Source organism: Patiria miniata, unplaced genomic scaffold, assembly GCF_015706575.1.
Source record: "Patiria miniata isolate m_02_andy unplaced genomic scaffold, ASM1570657v1 HiC_scaffold_22, whole genome shotgun sequence".
Taxonomy (NCBI): Eukaryota; Metazoa; Echinodermata; class Asteroidea; order Valvatida; family Asterinidae; genus Patiria; species Patiria miniata.
Genome location: NW_024037061.1, coordinates 6,972,663 through 6,989,659, shown reverse-complemented (window position 1 = coordinate 6,989,659; position 16,997 = coordinate 6,972,663). Strand labels below are relative to the sequence as shown.

Here is a 16,997-nt window from a genome sequence, read left to right as displayed (position 1 = left end):
TTAGGCTTGGACTTCTGAGTTATCTTTAAACTTGGATAGAATTAATAGTAATGCCCTTCAAAACATTTCATAGATTGACCGTACTAAGACAACGGAAGGTGTTCTTGCTACAGTGAACCAACAATTATTTTCCGGCCAATTTTCAACCTCATGGTCAAATTAAACATGTCAAAACCTCAAGAACTGTTCACCCTTGTTGACTAGAGTAAAAACATGTAACAACATCTTAACAATTGTGACTTTCACCCATGATATAATGCAAGTTAGTAGAGATATGGGCTGTGCATTGTTCTGTAAGACGAAACCGGGCACTTAATCACTGTACACCTTCAAGGCCCCCTTCAATGGAGAAACCATTGTGCATGCTATTGTACAAAGCAACTGTCCCGTGATGGATTATCTGAACAATAGCTAGCACAATGCTTTCGCCATTGAAGGGGGCCTTCGCGATAGAAGTAATACCGTACTGGGATTGGTCTACGTATCGCTTGCATTTAATGAGAAATTTGAAATGAAATTGTAAAATGCCTGACTTTTTTTCATCCCTTTCAGGAATACTATGACCACATTGAGCGTGAGCGCATACACACCTTTGAGCAACTGGCTCGCAGGTACCGTGCTATCGGACCCTTACTCACCAAGATGGAAGGCTTGGTAGTCCACACCAACACAGGCAGATCACCCAGGCTGCAGGCTTACTATGCTTACTGGGAACGCAGGGTGTATGACTCATTGACAAAGGTAGGTAGATATGGGTGAGTTTGTTTCTGCATTCATTAGGGGACATTGAACAATAGAGGACAATAGGGGCCCCAATTCCTGAAGGTCCCCAATTTGGCGATGTGTACAAAACATATGGTACAAACAAAAGAGGGACAAATGGGGGTCCCCGATTGCAGGCAAAAACACACTTGGGTGAGTGGAGGAGGGCAAAGTGGTGGGGGATGGGGGTGGGGATGGGAGCGGGCACATAGGTGGGGGGCACGTGCAAGTGGTTTGAAGGCGCGGGCAAGTGGGTAGGGGTATGGGCAAGTGGGTTGGGGCACAGGCAAGTGGGTGGGGTGGGGCGCATTGTGATGCCCACGTGCAAAGTGCATTCATTATTGATATGAACTGTCAAAACGGATTTTCTTATTTTGATTTGCTGTCTTCTCTACAGCTGGTATCTCGTAATCTGATTGAGTTCAACAACGCCTTGATCACGGACAAGCCCCTGTTTCAGATTGATGCCATGTTGTCGGCTCCAGAGATCATCTTGGTACCAGCAGCTAATGAGATCTATAAGCTGAGCATGCAGTGTGTCCGGGACTGCGTTGAAGGGTAGGAATAAACGTTGGCAAAACTTCTTTTAATCAGTGTTGTAGTCAAGTCCTTCAAAAGTAAATCACAAGTCCATCAAAAGTCCTCACAATTCCATCACAAGTCCTCACGAGTCCATTACAAGTCCTCACAAGTCACAAACTAGTCCATCACAAGTCCTCACAAGTCCACAGGTCCTTGCAGATCCTCACAAATCAAATCACAAGTCCATCACAAGTCCTCACAAGTCCTCACAAGTCCTCAGAAGTCTATCAAAGTCTGTCACAAGTCCTCAGAAGTCCGTCACAAGTCCATCACAAGTCCTCACAAGTCCTCACAAGTCCTCACAAGTCCATCAAAAGTCTGTCACAAGTCCTTACAAGTCCTCACAACTCCTTGTAGGTCATCACAAGTCCACCACAGATCATCCTGTCTCAACAAAGTTCGATAGAACATAAATAGCTTAACCCCATTTACCCATGTTTTGTATTTCATGCCATGTACTTTATCCAAGGACTAAGAACTTTGTGCGCTGGATGCATGGCACCTGCATCGAGACCCCACCGCAGAACGTGGAAGGCGAAGACGAGCCGCTTATCTTTAGTTTCTTCTCTGACATCTCGGCAGACGGCAGCATCATCGACCTCGTGGTGCAGAGCTCCAATCAGATCCAGAAAACACTGACTAGCCACTCTAAGTACCTCAGCAGGTAAGGGGTGACCATCTTGGTCTTGTACCCAGGGGGATGGGATAAAAGATTGGTATAAATTAGGCTATAACATCAGAGGCACCAGTCTAGTTTTGGTACCAAGAGAGATGTGTATAGTTGAGTGTAAATGGGTTGTCATATCAGAGGCACCAGCGTGTTTGTGGATCTTTGATTTCAGATGTATCTGTCTCTTTTCCTTTTTTGGTTTTACAAATCATCATTTTTTTAATGTAGAAGCAATTTTGGCTCGTGTGGGTTCCTAATTTGTATTGCCAACTGAGTGACAAAGCCTTAGAAACTGCGACAGAACATACCATGCAAAAAGAGTATTGTTCTTAAAGGACTATTTTGTGTTGGTGTGTTTTAGATGGAAGAGATACCGCCCTCTATGGAAGCTAGATAAGACCATCATGTTAGAGAAGTTTGCCATTAAGAAGCCGACCTGTGTGGCCTACGATGACAAGCTCCAGTTCTATTCCAACTTGGCCAAGGAGGTCAGTTTAATAGAAGTCTTCGTGAAAGTTCATAACAAAATTTAACATCAAAGGCTATGAAGATGCAGATGCAACATGTAGTATTGTGTGATAAAGCAGATATCGAAGGTACACATTTTTGCTCAAAAGCATATTGTTTTAGCATAAAAAAAATCTGGAGAACTCAGCATTTGAGTTTAAGATGGCTATACTGTTGGTGAAGACTCTTGATTTTAAAGAATTTGTTTTCTTTACTATCTTGTAAGACAAGTGTTGCCAATCTTTTCTTATATCCTGTCACTCTATATTTTCTAATAGAAAAAAAATAGTTTGTCCAAAGTCTTGTCTATATCCAAATTCTTGTCTAACAATAGGGATTTTTTATATGATGACAGATATTTTTTTTGGTCATCATTGTATTTTACCTGAATAGGTGGAGAGCTAGTCACATATAAACAAGTTGTTCAAATGTTCAGACCAACCTTTCAGTGTTGACCAATATTTTGTTGTCCCATAATAGGTTGGGAACCAGCCTAAGATCAAGGACCAGGATTCCATCCGTCTCCACATGGGCCTCCTAGCAGACACTGTCAAGGACCACGCCCAGAAATGGGTGGAGTCCCTGGGAACGTTACTCAAGGATACGGCTAGCGAAGACTTGCATGGGCTATCCACAGAACTGACGGTGAGTCTGGGCACATGGGCGAAGGGACTCAATCACAGAATTGGGAAAATGGGAGTCCAGATTTGCTTTGGTACATCTGAAACAAAGACAGTAATCTGATAGTGAAAAAATATCTACATTACCGATTCAGTGTTAAATTTTTATGGGTACTGTTAGAACTCTTGTAAGTTTTGTGTGTTAAGATTTTTGGGGGTACAACTTCTTCCAATTCACAGACCCTATCTACAGACCTCAAGAAGACACCAGACACACTGGAAGATCTGAAACTCGTCCTTCGCATCATCTCCGACATCAAAGACATGTCTCTAGATGTTGAGATGCGTATCAAGGACATCTTGGAGCGTTACCGCACCCTCAAGATGTACCACATCGAGGTCTCAGATGAAGAGAAGGAGATGTGTCGTAACATCAAGCAGATGTGGGATGATCTGTTCATGGAGTCCAAGCATGTGGATGCCAGCTTGATTGTAGTCAAGAAGAAATTCACTGAGGTAAGGAGAGGTTTCGCTTTGTATTATGGGCTCAATGCTCAAGTACCCCCTCAAGGGTAAAAAAAGGGGAGTTGGGGGACCATTGGAAGGGCTATTCAAATGCATTGCTGATGACACCTGACACAAAAAGATTCTACGGCTTTGTGCACATACATTAAGTCATGCATACTTCGCACTGGGATCCAGCGTTTGTTTATGGTGTAAATCAAGGACACACACGTGCAACATCGTCGATAAATCGAGGACAGAAACCAAATTGAGGACTCCTCGGTTGGAAAACGTGTACAAAACCAATGAGAGCTGTTGCGAAAATGTTTGAGTACAAACAAAGGAAAAGGAAAGAGGAACAAAAGAAAATCCTTGATTTACACCATAAACAAACGTGCTAGTACGCGTTTGTGTGGCGTGTCCCGTCCATTTGGTTCAACAGCAGTAACAACATCCACAGCAAAGCCAGTACCATTAGTAGCAGCCAGAACAACAGTATCCACATTAGCAGCAGCTGCATCCAATAGGTTGCAATCGTATGATGTCAAAGTACCATATGACACTCCGGTTTCCCCTTGATCAGCCACCAAGCGTTTGGTTAGCAACAACATCATGTGTTGTAAACTAGACAGTAGGACTTATTTTCACGTAAAATGACTGCAAATTCTGTATCAAGTGGCACAATGGTCACTACCTGAGCCGTGTATGGTTGTCATTATCGTACTGACCCAGAACTGGGTGTTGGCTCCGTGTTTTTTTCACATTTTTTGCCATCATCACAGCTTTGAAGGCTTGCCTACAACCTACTGCGCTCAGTGCTATACGATCTTTGCCTACTACAATGGCGGCGCCGACTTTTCGGTACTGGGATGTAGGCTGGGTCATATGGATCAGTGAGAGCCCTGTGTTTAACAGCAGCAGAAATAGTAGCAGCTGCAGCAGCAGAAACAGCAATATCCACAACTGGAGCAACATCATAACTAGTTGCTGCATCAGCTACAGCATCAACAGCAAGCAGGCATAGCAGAAGTAGCTGTTTCACTATCTACAGCAGCACAATAACAGAGTGCATCTTGCATGGCACATCATTCTTACTTAGTCACTTAAAAGCTTGCTAAGGTTCAGTAACAGTAATAATCCGTCTTTTTCCATTACCTACGTTCAGATCACACAAGACCAGATCAGTAACTTCAGCACCGAGCTGAACAACTTCCAGAGCAAATTCCGTCTGGAAGGACCGGGAGCAGTTGGAAACAACTTGGACAAAGGTATGGACAATCATCTTGTTAAATCGTATGAGTTTTTCACCACAAGCTGGTGTTGTTTCCTTAATTGCAAATTCCATCAACAATACACTAATCGAATATTGGAAAAGTGAGTGCCAGTTATTAGGCAGCTTTATACCAAAGACACTGTAAACATTTTGGACCCACTGTTCAACAGTAAAGATACTGGATTTCAGTTAGTAATAATGAACTCTAAAGGTTTGTTTAGATCTTATTGACTGCTGTCAAGTACATATAGAATCTTTGAGCAAGTACCAAAAGTCAAACAGCAGTTTTTGGCTGTTGTGCATTCAGTGTAGGTTAGTCAAGCTAAAGTCTACCATATTTCAGTAAAGATGTTGGACACCATTTTAGGTTATTAGAAATAAGCCTGTTGAAATTTCAGCTCAGTAGCATTTCAGCTCTGCAGCTGTCATCAGGGCCCCCAGTGGAAACCAGTTTTAAACTGTTTGGGCATACTCTGGGTAAAGAAATGTAATACATAAATAATTATAACACCTCACCCACAGATTCTGTGTCTTGATTGGCCGAGAGCGAGTCACATGTTACTTTCTAATTTTGCTATCTTCCTGTGCAGGGCCAAAAGTACTATACCCGTAGCAACCAAAGTACTATACCATTAGCAACCAAAGTACTATTTCCACGGCCCGGTGCGGTATTTGTGTGCAAATGGATGCTGGTGTGCGCGTAGCGCGTATTGTTCCAAAGAGAGCGCGCCGCAGACTTGGGTTCAAACATTTCGTGAAGGGGTAGTTTGGAAGAGAGAAATACATTTTCCACCAATTTTGTATTGAAATTGAAGTTTATTTCAACTGTGTTCAGATTTAAATAATTTAAAATATTAAAATCAAGCAGAATCTGTGGGTGAAGTGTTATAAAACAAATATTGAATGCTTTATCTCGTGGTGAAGTAAAACTAGCCTCCCTCGGTGATCCATGGACCATTCTATTTTCCCTCGGCTTCGCCTCGGGAAAATAGAATGTCCATGGATCACCTCGGGAGGCTAGTTTTACTGCACCACTCGAAGCATTCAATATTTGTATAATATGTTCTGAGAAAATTGTGAAAATGCATCTTCATTTTTCCTAGACTTATATTAAGCAAGTTTTCTGTTGAAAGACCTCTCTTCCAAAATGTCCATTTTGACTTGCACCCTTTTAGGGTTTGATCGCCTGTTCGTCACAAATAATTTTCATTCATGGATATGTAAACGATTGCAAACTAAACTATCTTCGGTCAATATGGAGCAGTATTTGAGAAATAAGCTCTTTTTCTTTTTCTGCAAAGAAATGATGGCAATTCCTCTTTTCTTGAAAATGCCAGCATACTAGGCGCAGAGATCTCACAATCAAGTAGGACATTTCATAATATTTTGGCAGTGCGATTTTTTAATGTTTGCAGATTCAGTCCATGATTTGTAATCAACGTGTTTGTATGTTGGTAGGTGTTGAGATCTTGGAGTCCTTCAAGCGAGAGTTGTCCATGTATGAGAAGGATCGTCAGGAACTAGCTAACGCTGAGAAACTCTTTGATCTTCCCATCACCATGTACCCTGAGCTGCTGCAAGTACAGAAAGAGATGACTGGATTGGATAAAATCTATGAAATCTACAAACAACAAAAGGTATATTCAATATTGGGTTTTCCCCATCAGTGATGTTTTATAAACACTGTATACTCAGTGTTGTTTGAGTGCTTGTGAGAAAACACTAACAAATTGGGTGGCTAGTGCGTAAAGCTCTTGCTTCTCACCACTGTGGCCCTGGTTTCTTACCGACTCGGACCATATGTGAGTAGAGTTGTGTGCTGATTCTATCCTGTACCACCAGGGTTTGCCTCCGCATTCTCCGGTTTTCCTCCCTCCGCAAAAATCAAATACTTTCAATCTCTGGCTGCGCTCCGCGGTCATATATGAGTCATATGGATGGCTTCCAAAGGTGCCTTTGCATGCTTTCGGCTCGACTACGTTGTGGCTGGGTCCTTTGCAATTCAGCGTCTCCCCCAAATTATTATTGTTATTATTATTAACTACTCGGGAGGGGCTCGAATCCACAACCTCCTGCTTACTAGTGCAGAAGTCTTACCACTCAACCTTTGAGCTTGCCGGGGTCGGCTGGCTGGTTCCAATCTGATTTAGAAGTGGGTACTGCAACCAAACATGAGATGAATAGTACTCGCTGCTACATTTCTGCTGGAGATAGAAAATTGCTTAGCATAGAAAATTTTGGCTGAGCAACACGGGATCTGTAATTTTTGCTGATTTGCTAAAACACATGACTTTGCTGAGTAATTTTGTACTTACTAGTCCCTTAAAATTGAGCCAAAGTCTATAATAAAGTTTTGTTTCTCTTATTTTTCCCTTAAGGCTGCCCGTGAGGAATGGGCCCAGACACTCTGGGCAAACCTCAACGTCAATCACCTTGTAGACGGCATCGATACCTACATCAAGAACCTGAAGAAGCTGCCTCGGGAGGTCAAGAGTACCTCCACGGCACACATGGTGGAGGGGCGCATGAAGGAGTTCAAGGATTCCATCCCGCTGTTTGTGGATCTCAAGAACGAAGCGCTCCGAGAAAGGTCAGAATCTTAAAGCAAAAACTCACGTCAGTTTCAGACTGGTATTCCAGAGTAGCATTAAACCACATTATTCCAAAGATTTGATTTAAATACATGAATATCTCAAAGTTTGAAACAATAAGGATTGACTACGTTGAATGACAGACTATTTGAACCCAGTCAGAATGACTTTAGAATCTAGCCAATGGAAAATGAATACATAAATTTTACCTATCTAAAACTTAATTAATTTGGGTCGACTCAATCGTTCCAGATCTTATCTTTTTTTGTTCGATGCAACTCTGGAGCACTGGGGAGTGTTTATTGTGTGGTTGACTGAAGGTCACTTTCAAATATCTGAATAAAAAAAGAATTAAATTGTTAACTAACAAGTTAGTTATTAATTGTGTTATTTATAACACTTCTCTCATCCTTCTCTATGATATGGTTACCTTTTTAAAGTTTTCTGTTGGTTTGTTTAACAAACAAATGTACATCCTTTAGGGTTCTTACTGCACATTTTAGGGAGGCAGACTTTGGATTTAACAGATTACCATCAATTTAATTTCTGGGTATCATTAACATTAATGCTACGAATGTCCCTCCCAGTGTTCTCCATCAATTTTCCCTTTGTAAGTTTTGAGCGGGTACTTGTGAACAAGAGTTCATACTGATTCCTTGGATATATCTTTGTAACCTTTGACCTCTTTTACCTTTTGACCCCCACACCAGGCATTGGAAGGAATTGATGAACAAGACAGGCAAGTCCTTTGACATGAACCCTGACACGTTCACATTGGAGAACCTGTTTGCTATGGAGCTACACAACTACAAAGATGTCATTGGGGACATAGTCACTAGCGCATCCAAGGAATTGAGCATTGAGAAGGTATGGTGTGTCTATCAAGACAAAAATATCATAACACTTTATTGAAGTGTGTTAATCCTTTCTTTAGCTGGAGCTAATTTCTTGGATTAGCAAAGCCTAAACATTTGCTAAGCTCACAAAAGGATGAGGGAAACACTCAAAATAAATGCTTGGAATAATATAGGTTTATTAATACCTTCTAAAATTGTATGTTTGCTTCAAACTGGTTATCAGTGTGATTTTGCAAATCATTTTCATCTCCGTGAAATTGGCTTCTGGTTAATCAATCAATCAATCAAGTCGAGGCCCTTTGGCTTCGAGCCTGGTTTCAAGAAGCCTAATGTCTCTACATTTTACACAATACATCATTGATGGTTTTATAATAAATAAATGTTTGGGTTGTATAGTCAGGCGCAGACATCCAGGATTTTTTTGCATTGGCTTGTGGGAATTAGTTATACTGTCCTACTTTAACTCCGAGTTTCTTGCAAGTTAAATGACTCACCAAGTTGAAGTATATAAACAGCCAAAACTGGGCCGAGTCTATGCACACCGCAACGCGAACGGGGCAACTGCCCGCGCCGTGAATGCGGGGCGAGTTGGTTTTAACTCACGTGGTGAATATGCACACAAAGTTCGGTCACTAAACACTCACAAAAATCCACGAGAGAAGCTTGGATTGCTCACTGGAATAGCTCTGCCGATGTTTACTAAATCATGTAAAGAAAAGTGTTGATTCTAGCTTGTAACTTCCAAGCGAAAGTATAGGAAATGCACTGTAAATATTGCGTGTGTGACAGAAAACTAGTATAGACGAACAATAACGATACGACACTCCATGAATGAATGCATGAAGGTTGACCTCTGAACTACATGTAACATATATATACAAGATGCGTTAAAGGCGCAGTACAGTGAAACTTAAAGTGAACGCTACAGGCTTATCTAGCTCCCAGACACATGTTCTTAAAACTCAATGATTCTTGAGTCTGGAGTGCTGAATGGTAACACATAGCAACCGATGAAAACTGGTTGAATAGATGTTTTCATTGGCTGATGTAATCCCGTCCACACCTGTTATGGTGTTGGCCACACAGTAGCTTAGTAGTAAAAATTAGAAAACTTCTGGTCTGTTGTTAAAACAGCTCACCATATGTCAATGATTTGTTCCATGCCAGGGCATCAAGGAGGTCAACGACGTCTGGGAGAACATGAAGTTCAGCGTCAACAAGTACATGAAGGGCACCCAGGAGAGAGGTGTCATCCTCGGCTCGGTGGATGAAGTCATGCAGATCTTAGACGATAACTCTATGAATCTACAGAGCATGTCGGCATCTCGGTTCATCGGGCCGTTCTTGAATACCGTGCAGACATGGGAGAAGAGCTTGTCACTGATTGGTGAAGTTCTGGAGGTGAGGCTCTTCTGAATTATATGACTATGGCTTGCAATTAAACATGTGCCTATGGAAACAGCTGAAGCCACTTCCCCATATATATGTGTGTTACTGTAATAGTCATAGCTTGTGACTGGTTCTCTGCATATTTTGCTTAGGAGATTAATTTGACAAGCAATATTTTCTATATATTATTTGAGATCTATAACATTGGGTCCAAGAAGGATAAGGGAGTGGGAGGAATTTGTCTAACTGGCGACCAGCAAGTTTTTACCAGCAATGAAAATTTAAGGTATTATGGATATTTATGTTGCTTGTTTTGCCTGATGTTTGTTTTTTCAAGGTCTGGATGGTCGTCCAGCGTAAGTGGATGTATCTTGAGAGTATCTTCATCGGTGGTGACATCAGATCACAGCTGCCTGAGGAAGCCAAGAAATTTGACGCCATCGACAAAACCTTCAAGAAAGTAAGTCCTTCAATAACCCCAAATAAAGAAGCCCCTTATATTCTGTGTAGCCATTGAATTTGTTAAGGTTTTACTAGAGTTGCTGCCAGTTCCACAAGTCAAATCACAAGTCAAATCACAAGTCATTCACGAGTCAAATTGCAAAGAAAAGCTGAAGTCAGGCCACACATTAAAGGGAATGAACTATGACAACTGAATGCCTTTGTCAAACTTCATTCCAATAGCTTGTGAATTGACTTCAAACTTTTTAAAACTTGGCTGTAACTCTGGTTTTTATTCAAACATGAGTAAGGCCAAAAAACAAAAGTCTTCAGTTTCTGGTATGGAGCTTGCCCCAAAAGTGGTGCGGTGACACAGCTTTTTTTTATTATTATTATTTTTTATTTCTTCAAATGTCGACTGATGACTGCAAATGGTACACGACTAAATTTAGTGCAAAATGTGTGGGACCTCAGAGAGGCCACATAAAGCTTATACTCGATTGTTACCCCATCTAAAAACACGTTAAAATTGTGCAGCAGCAGGATTCCAGTCAAACCAGTGAGTTTGTCAGTTTTGAGACATCATCTTACATTGAAAAAAAAACTTTTTAATTTTGCCGACGCGCATGGCTACGGTGACGCACGCGCAGACCAGAAACCGAACCCTTTTTTGGGGGGCCTAATACTGTGGCATAATGGTTATAATTGGTACTGAGTTTTCAGGAGTTTGGGGATCGAATCCTGTTCGCAAACCCTATTGTTTGAAATCCTGTAAAATGTTGTAAGCTTTGAAATATGGTATTCATTGACAGCTATTTTCTTTTATGGTAATATGGAAGATTGCTTAGGGTTAGCAGAACCATGAAATCGGGATAGACTGCACACAAACTTTACTCTCTGTTCTGCAAAATAGATCAAGATGAATTTGGAAAATGCTTTGATTCTATGTAACCTAAGTATGGTGTAAATGATAACCTAAAGTATGTCACAAACTCAGTGTGGTTTTGATAATCTATGGTTTCAGTCACAACTCAAGATACAATCTGGATAGGTATTTGCAGTTGACAAGATTGAAATCCAACCTCAAGTATGGTTTGAACTGTTTCTAGATCATGCAAGAGACAGTAGCCAACCCGCGCATCAAGGATGCCTGCCACGCATCCAACCGCCTTCAAGACCTAGAGATGATCAGTACGGGCTTAGAGAAATGCCAGAAGAGTCTGAATGATTACCTGGACTCCAAGAGGAATGCCTTCCCTAGGTTCTTCTTCATCTCTGATGATGAGCTGCTGTCTATCCTGGGAAGCAGTGATCCGTCCTGCGTGCAGGAACACATTATCAAGGTTAGTAGGATCTGTGATCAAGTAACTTGTGAAGGGTGACACACAGCATCAATGCTGCCATTATTCTTCAAGCAAACTTGAATGGTCCATTTCTGGGAGCAAAAGTGTCACATCCCACACACCACGGTCTATATCGCACTCTGCGTATCATGCTATTCTAAGATGTGCAAACTATTTCGACTTCTTGAACATGTAAAAGGATAGCCGCTGCTAAGAATGTGTACAGCGCCTGGTTCCAGCCGTACTGTTTGTCAAATTTTCTTGAAGATAATTTGCTTGTCCTACTCTAGCTCATGGAACACGGAAAATGTAGTGGGTCTGTGTCCCACATGCCATAAGGCCTTCAGCATCGTGGCACGGGACACATGCCTACTACAATATTCTGTGTTCCACTCGTGCTTGTGGGCCAACTAACAGTGTACATCGGTCATACATGTTGCAACCAGTGCATGGACACACCGTGCCCAGCACACTGGACCTTTCTTGAGTAATCACACAATGCACTTTGCTGTTCGTAAATGGAGTCAATTGTCAAAGGCTATGCAGAGACTTGGTACTAGCCTGTCTTGCTGTCATTGTCGAGCAAATCCTGCCTTACCTAGGAATGCACTCTGAAATGCATGAATAAAGAATGAATGAATGAATAAATAAAAGCAAATAGATGAACAGCAAAATATAACAAGTTTTTACTGGGCTTCTGATAACCACTTTAGCAACTTACCTTAGAACGCAGGCTGTGAATAGTTGACAAAGTTCATCTTTGAATTGAAAAGTTAGTCCCTCTCTTGTTATCATACATATCTGTTTGAAACTTGCTCGGAGTTCCTTCCAATTTCCTTAAAGTTGCATAGCAAGGAGACTTTCTTAGTAACAAAAATAACTATTGTGCTTGTATGATTCCACATTTAGCTTTCATTTCCCTTCATCCACCTTTTCCACAGATGTACGACAACATCTCCTCGCTGCGTCTTCAAGAAGGCAACAATCGTGAGACCCTGGTGACAGCCATGATATCGGCTGAGGGTGAAGTGATGGAATTCCGGCAGGCTATCCCTGCGGAGGGACGGGTTGAGGATTGGATGACTAGCGTGCTGGTGGAGATGAGACGAACCAATCGGCTGATTACCAAGGAAGCTATCTTCACTTACTGCGCCGACAATGTTACCAGGTTAGTGGAAACAAAAGGCTCTTGCAAACTATCCAAAATTGCTGTCTTGTACCTGGGTCCATCAGGAAGATATTTTGGACCCCTTTCACACTAGCAAGAATCTAGCACGGCTTCTACTCAAGTCCAGCGCTCTACACGGGTGTAATCCAACCCTGGTCAGAACCAGGGTTCAGAGGCTCAACCCGGGTAGAAAATCTAGAAACCACGGCTGACCCATGTACGCACTGGTGTAAGTGCAAATGGTATGCCTAGTTGATCCATGTTCATTCAGACCCGATTCCACTCGTAATCGGCCGGTGTTTATTTTAACACGGGTAGGCGAGACCATACTCTAAAAAGGCCTGAACATGGACCGGATAATCTCTGTCTGTACAGTTTGATATTCGAAACCCACTAAATTCAATGTTCGCTGTGGAATATTTGTACGAAATAAAGATTTGATAGTTTCTTGCATTTGTGCAATTAATCCAGGCATAAGTCAGAAACAATCATTGCCTTACAAAAGAAAATGCACATGTTCTTAAATTTGAGGTGAGCATGACGTTTGTTAAGACAAAAGAGTATTTTGTATACATGTATGTTCAGCCTGTTTGTGATCATTCATAGTGCCACACTAATGCATCCACACATGTTCTTCATTAAGTCTGACATGTGTGCAATTATGCATGACGTGTGACTGGAACATGCAGAGGAGCATAGGCAAGACGAACGTGTTGTCTGCATGCGCAGTGCATGGAGTTAATGACTAAATCTAGAAGGGTCCTTTTAGTGCAATATAGACTCCATGCAAAAGCACCCCCTCAATGGTTACAAAGAGAGAGTTTGGAGGGACCACTGACATTACAATGGGAGAAACACTTGTACACATTGGCACCATACGCCTACCGCTCACGTGAAGACTCTACACATATGAGCACATTTAATAAAGAAACTATTCGTGCCTACTTAATTATACTGCCCTACGCACCAAAACCAGTGGACTTGTGCGCGCCCAGGCAGTGTGTCCCTTCCATAGAGCTCTAGTAAGCAATCAAACAGCCCATGTACTACTCATGCACATAGTCCATTGATTTCTTGTTGTTGTTCTGTGGTTGATATCCAGGGTGAACTGGATGTACAAGTACCAAGGCATGGTGGTGCTGGCTACCAACCAGATCTGGTGGACCTGGGAAGTGGAAGACGTCTTCAATAAGGTGGTCAAGCTAGGAGATAAGACAGCGATGAAGAAATACGCCAAGAAGATGCACCAACAGATTAATGATCTTGTTGTACAGGTACGGTGTTAAGGTCTATGTCGTAGCTTTGCCTTGATAGATGTTGTGAACAAAGGAATGCAGCTGTCTTGTAGCTTTTATTATTTTATTATTCTGTAGTAAGTAGTTATACTTTGGGCAGTCTTAAACTCTAATAACTTACTCTGGTGGAATTTGAACCAGTGACCACTTGCTTGCAAGAGCAGGTGTCTCAGCCACATGAATACATGGTTTGCTGGGATAACCTGGGCTTTGAATATGATATTGTTACATCGTCTAGAATTAACCTGTTAGCACATGTAATACATCATATTTACACTGTTCTTCTTGATGAATGCTGGGGCTGTTTAGGGCAGTACTTGGAATAATAAGTTAATGATATTTGATAGATTTTTGGCATTTTAATAAGGTTTTGCCCTTAACAGGTTTTTTTTTTTTGGAATGTGGTGTAGTGGTTAGGGTTTGTTACTCATGATCAGAGAGTCAGGGGTTCGAATCCAGTTGCTGGTCATATGTTGTGTCCGTGGGCAAGCCACTTCACCCCCACTTGCCTCTCCCCACCCAGGAGTACAAATGGGTACCGGCATTAGCTGGGGAGTAACCTGCGATGGACTAGCATCCCATCCAGGGCAAATAGAAATATTCTCAGTCGTTTCATGCCACTGAAACCGGAGACAAACCCCGGCCTGATGGGCCACATTGGCTCGTGACAGACTTTACCTACCTACCTTAACAGATTAAGTGTAAATAAACTCTGTATGCTCAGTTCTTTCTAAGAGCTCGTTTAAAAAAAATGAAATGAAAATTGCAGGAGTTAACTTGGGTTGGACCTGAACCGACGACCTGTTTACGGTTGCTGGCTGACTCAAATCTAATATTATACTGTATTCATTCATGAATTTATTCCAATGAAATTATTTCTCTTTCATGCTGCGTGTGATACGTCTGTTTTTTTTTACTCTCTCCTTTCTCCAGGTACGATCACCCTTGTCCAGTAACGATCGTAAGAAGTACAACTCTGTGCTCATCATTGATGTGCATGCCAGAGATATCATTGATGGCTTTGTCCGAGACAGGTAGGTTTATTCCCAACAGATTGAAATTATAGACATTATTGGAATAACTGCAAAGAAAAGTTCTACAATATGAAAAAAGCTAGGGGCTAATTTTGTGAAGGTGTTTAAATAGTGGGGTTTTACTGTGTACTTGGTGTTGTCCAAGGGCTTGCAAAAACAAATTCACAAGCTTACTCGGGTGGGACTCGAACCCACAACCTCATGTTTACTAGTGCAGACGTCTTACCACTCAACCACTGAGCTTACAAGGGTTCAGATTTGATATAGGAGTGGGTACGACAACCTTCATTTCATGAAGGCACTGGCGTAAAGATTCATTGAAATTTTTTAAATGTCCTTTCATGAAAATATTAACGATTGATTAAAAATAATTTCTTTTTTGCTTACCCCAAATTATTACTGAAAGTGAAATGAAATGAAGGCAGAAATAAAGCACCAGTCTATTTTGTATTGTTGACAGCATCTTGGATGCCAAGGAGTTTGAATGGGAGAGCCAGCTGCGTTTCTATTGGGACAAGGAACCAGACGAGCTCAATGTGCGACAGTGTACAGGAACGTTTGGCTATGGATATGAGTACATGGGACTCAACGGACGATTGGTCATCACACCACTGACTGACAGAATCTACCTGACACTAACACAGGTATGCGATGAAATTGAAGAACAAAAGTGATAATTCATGGCTAAAAATCTAATGAACAAAAAAAAATACTTAGTTCAATTTTTAACATTACGTACAAAGAAATTGAATGGAGTGGGATTTGAACCTGTGACCTCTAGATTGCCGTTCCGGTGCTCTACCAACTGAGCTATCCAGCCCTATGTTGGCGGTTCCCCAATTTGTCAATGTCTTTGTTCATGGGGCGCTTGTCCGAAGTCATAAACCTGTTTTTACTATGCAGCCAGCGATCACACTTAAAGTTGCAATGCTAGCAACATTGCTGCAAACCTAGGAAATAGTAAACAGGTACCATTCAGAGCATGGATAGGATACAACTTTTTATTACAAATTATCAAATAAACCACTCAACAAAAACTTATTAGTTAAAAAGTCAAAAGTTCAACATCAGCCTTCTTAAATTAAATTTGTCTGAACCGACAGTGTGCAAACTTTAAATGCGGAATCCTTTTTGAGTGTAGAATATTGAGAGCCAAATTTCTTCGTATTGTAATGGCTAAATCTTGTCCATTGTGTACATCAGGTGCATGAAAAGACTTTCAGTGAATATCCATTTTGAACCAATTGAATAGAATCGTGTGCACTCTGGGACCAGCTTTACTTGGCTTACCTTGCCTTGTTACATGTGGCTAGGAGAGAGGCAACACACTGGCTCCAGAGAGCTTTAAATTTTCGAGTCACCGGAAGAAGGCCTCGTGGGAGACCCAGAAAAACCTGGAGGGAAACTGTAGAAGAAGATGCCAAAACATCTGGTATCGCTCACATGGACCCCACAGACAGGAAAGCTTGGAGAGCAGCCATTAAGGAAATGAAATGTCCAACCCCACAAAGTGGGACAAATGGACTCTAAACGCTGATGATGATGTTACCACTGAGTGTTTAGTTATAATAATGAAATGTATTGTTTGTTTGATGGACAGGCATTGTCAATGCAGCTGGGAGGAGCACCAGCTGGCCCGGCAGGTACTGGCAAGACAGAAACCACTAAAGATCTAGCTAAGGCCCTGGGTCTACTGTGTGTGGTCACCAACTGTGGTGAAGGCATGGACTACAAGGTAAGTGTGGGCTATGGGCTGTGTGCATGAACAGTAGAGGGCGCTATGCGGTACAGGCAAGACAGAAACCACTAAAGATCTGGCTAAGGCCCTGGGTCTACTGTGTGTGGTCACCAACTGTGGTGAAGGCATGGACTACAAGGTAAGTGTGGGCTATGGGCTGTGTGCATGAACAGTAGAGGGCGCTATGCGGCTTGCCATCAGATCCATATGAGGCCACAGCATG

The 16,997-nt window shown here is 41.8% G+C and overlaps 1 protein-coding gene across 4 annotated transcripts in view; it reads left to right on the top strand.

Moving 5' to 3' along the window:
* Positions 1–16,997, top strand: part of LOC119730483 (dynein heavy chain 10, axonemal-like) — an 80,136-nt gene that overhangs the window by 10,397 nt on the left and 52,742 nt on the right. For 2 of the 4 annotated variants that reach the window (XM_038203418.1, XM_038203421.1), the window contains exons 15-33: positions 553–741; positions 1,160–1,320; positions 1,814–2,008; positions 2,376–2,502; positions 3,002–3,166; positions 3,382–3,657; positions 4,811–4,913; positions 6,377–6,555; positions 7,297–7,508; positions 8,220–8,376; positions 9,534–9,767; positions 10,093–10,215; positions 11,306–11,539; positions 12,481–12,707; positions 13,810–13,981; positions 14,936–15,036; positions 15,497–15,680; positions 16,637–16,685; positions 16,828–16,913. In XM_038203418.1, the coding sequence (XP_038059346.1) occupies positions 553–741; positions 1,160–1,320; positions 1,814–2,008; positions 2,376–2,502; positions 3,002–3,166; positions 3,382–3,657; positions 4,811–4,913; positions 6,377–6,555; positions 7,297–7,508; positions 8,220–8,376; positions 9,534–9,767; positions 10,093–10,215; positions 11,306–11,539; positions 12,481–12,707; positions 13,810–13,981; positions 14,936–15,036; positions 15,497–15,680; positions 16,637–16,685; positions 16,828–16,913 (3,174 nt within the window). Of the gene's footprint in view, positions 1–552; positions 742–1,159; positions 1,321–1,813; positions 2,009–2,375; positions 2,503–3,001; positions 3,167–3,381; positions 3,658–4,810; positions 4,914–6,376; positions 6,556–7,296; positions 7,509–8,219; positions 8,377–9,533; positions 9,768–10,092; positions 10,216–11,305; positions 11,540–12,480; positions 12,708–13,809; positions 13,982–14,935; positions 15,037–15,496; positions 15,681–16,636; positions 16,772–16,827; positions 16,914–16,997 lie in introns of all 4 variants that reach the window. The other 2 variants (XM_038203420.1, XM_038203417.1) reach the window with 2 other exon arrangements.